This window comes from Aplysia californica, unplaced genomic scaffold (genome assembly GCF_000002075.1).
Source record: "Aplysia californica isolate F4 #8 unplaced genomic scaffold, AplCal3.0 scaffold00281, whole genome shotgun sequence".
NCBI lineage: Eukaryota > Metazoa > Mollusca > Gastropoda > Aplysiida > Aplysiidae > Aplysia > Aplysia californica.
The window spans coordinates 455451-457286 of record NW_004797551.1 but is presented as its reverse complement, the minus strand read 5'-3'; the positions used below and the strand labels follow the sequence as shown (position 1 = coordinate 457286).

At 37.7% G+C, this 1836-nt stretch overlaps 1 protein-coding gene across 1 annotated transcript in view; it reads left to right on the top strand.

The window, feature by feature from the left end:
• Positions 1–1836, top strand: part of LOC101854646 (unconventional myosin-Ia) — a gene marked incomplete at its 5' end in the record, with an annotated part of 55584 nt that overhangs the window by 3256 nt on the left and 50492 nt on the right. Inside the window, 1 exon segment of the mRNA XM_035970531.1 lies at positions 1284–1368. Within this exon segment, the coding sequence (XP_035826424.1) occupies positions 1284–1368 (85 nt within the window).

Here is a 1836-nt window from a genome sequence, read left to right as displayed (position 1 = left end):
CCAAGTCCCCACCCACCTCCCAACCACCTCCTCTTTCTCTTCCCTTCCTCACTCCCTCCTCCTGCACCCTTCTCCCCCTTACTCCCTCCTCCTCCTCTGGGTGGTTGGAGGGCGCCACTGGTAGCTCCTACTTCTATTCTCCACCTCTATTTTTTCTGTTTGTCTGTCTGTCTTGTTTTTTCACAGCACAAAATAATCATTAATGTGTCAATGTGGTTTTTTTTACGAAGTTACTATTTCTCTGAACATTCGGGAAAATAAAGTTGAACTCTATTTCTCCGAACGGTTTCCGTTCTCGAGATTTTTTTTTTTTGATATTTGCGATATTTAGGCGTCATCTTTCATTCTGTCAGGACTCGGAAGAAGCATTTTTTTTGCATCGAATTCAATTTCTAGAGCTAGAGATTTTTAAATGTCTGAATATTCAGACACTTCAGTTGTAGTTGGGGCAACGTTCCCGGGCATACTTCATTTGAAAATGCCTTCAAAAGGTACTGCGAGAAAATAAGACTGCTCGACCTAGGCAGTAACCTATTTTGCATTTAGTCACCCGACAAAAACTAAAGTCCTTCATATAAACAAAATAAAATCACGGGTCATTCTATTCGAAAATAACTTTAAAAACTGGAGAACGGAAACCGTTTGGAGAAATAGAGTTCAAGTTTATTTTCCCGAGCGTTCGGAGAAATAGAGCCGGCCTTTTTTTTATGATGGTGTTGTCACCTGATGGATGGTATGTGAGAAGTGGGGCAAGACTGGAGAGAAGAGAAGCAAAGGGCAAGGGGCATAACTCATAATATTATAAACGGTGACCATGCCTGTTATCTAATTGGAGTTCACTTCACATATTAAACATTATTTGTCATCTTCCTCCTCTTCATCTTTGTCGTTGTAATCATAATCCTCATCATCATCATAATCATCATCATTTTCATCATCTTTCTCATCATCTTTCAGTATTTATATTCTTATGATTACCCCCATTCTTTTTCTTCTTTGACTTCTTCTTCTTCTCCTTCTTCTTCGACTTCTTCTTCTCCTCCTCGTTCTTAGTGGGTGGTTGTTGGAGGGCGCCACTGGTAGGTCCTACTTCTTTACTTTCCCCTCTGTTGTTTCTGTCTGTCTGTCTCACTTTTTCCCAGAACTAAATGACGTTTATTGTGTCGATGTGCTTCTCTTTACTCAAACGAACAAACAAACCAACTCCTTCTTATCATTGCTATTACTATCATCTGAAAATAAAAGGCTTCCTATTACAATGTATCTTTTGTTTGTCCCTCCAGTCCCGGGTTGCGTCTCAGAGCCAAGGGGAGAGAAGCTTTCACATTTTCTACCAGCTGCTCTCTGGCATGGACGAGGAGTCACTGAGTAAGGGTTCCATTCTCAGGGACTAATCTAACTTGTAACTGGAGTCTCGAGTTTTTTTATTATTATTATCAGGCCTATTTTTATTATTATAATTATTATCATACTATTATTATTATTATTATGAATACATTGAATAATAATAAGCATCATCATCTTATTATTATAATCATTATTGTTGTTGTTCTTGTTGTTGTAGTTATTATCAATACTATTATTATTATTATTATTATTATTATTATTATTATTATTATTAAGCGTTCCAAAAGAGCGAAGCAAAGATACCCTAAATGTCACTGAAGAGCCTCAGCATAAATCCCTCATGAATATAGGAGAACTTAGCAGGTGACAGACTTACTTAGAGAGCAGATAATAATTGTAATGATGATGTTTTTGTTTTTGTAAAGTGTTTTACGGCGCTCGCAACTGCATAAGGTCATATGAGCGCGCGGGACACACCTAATATTTTCA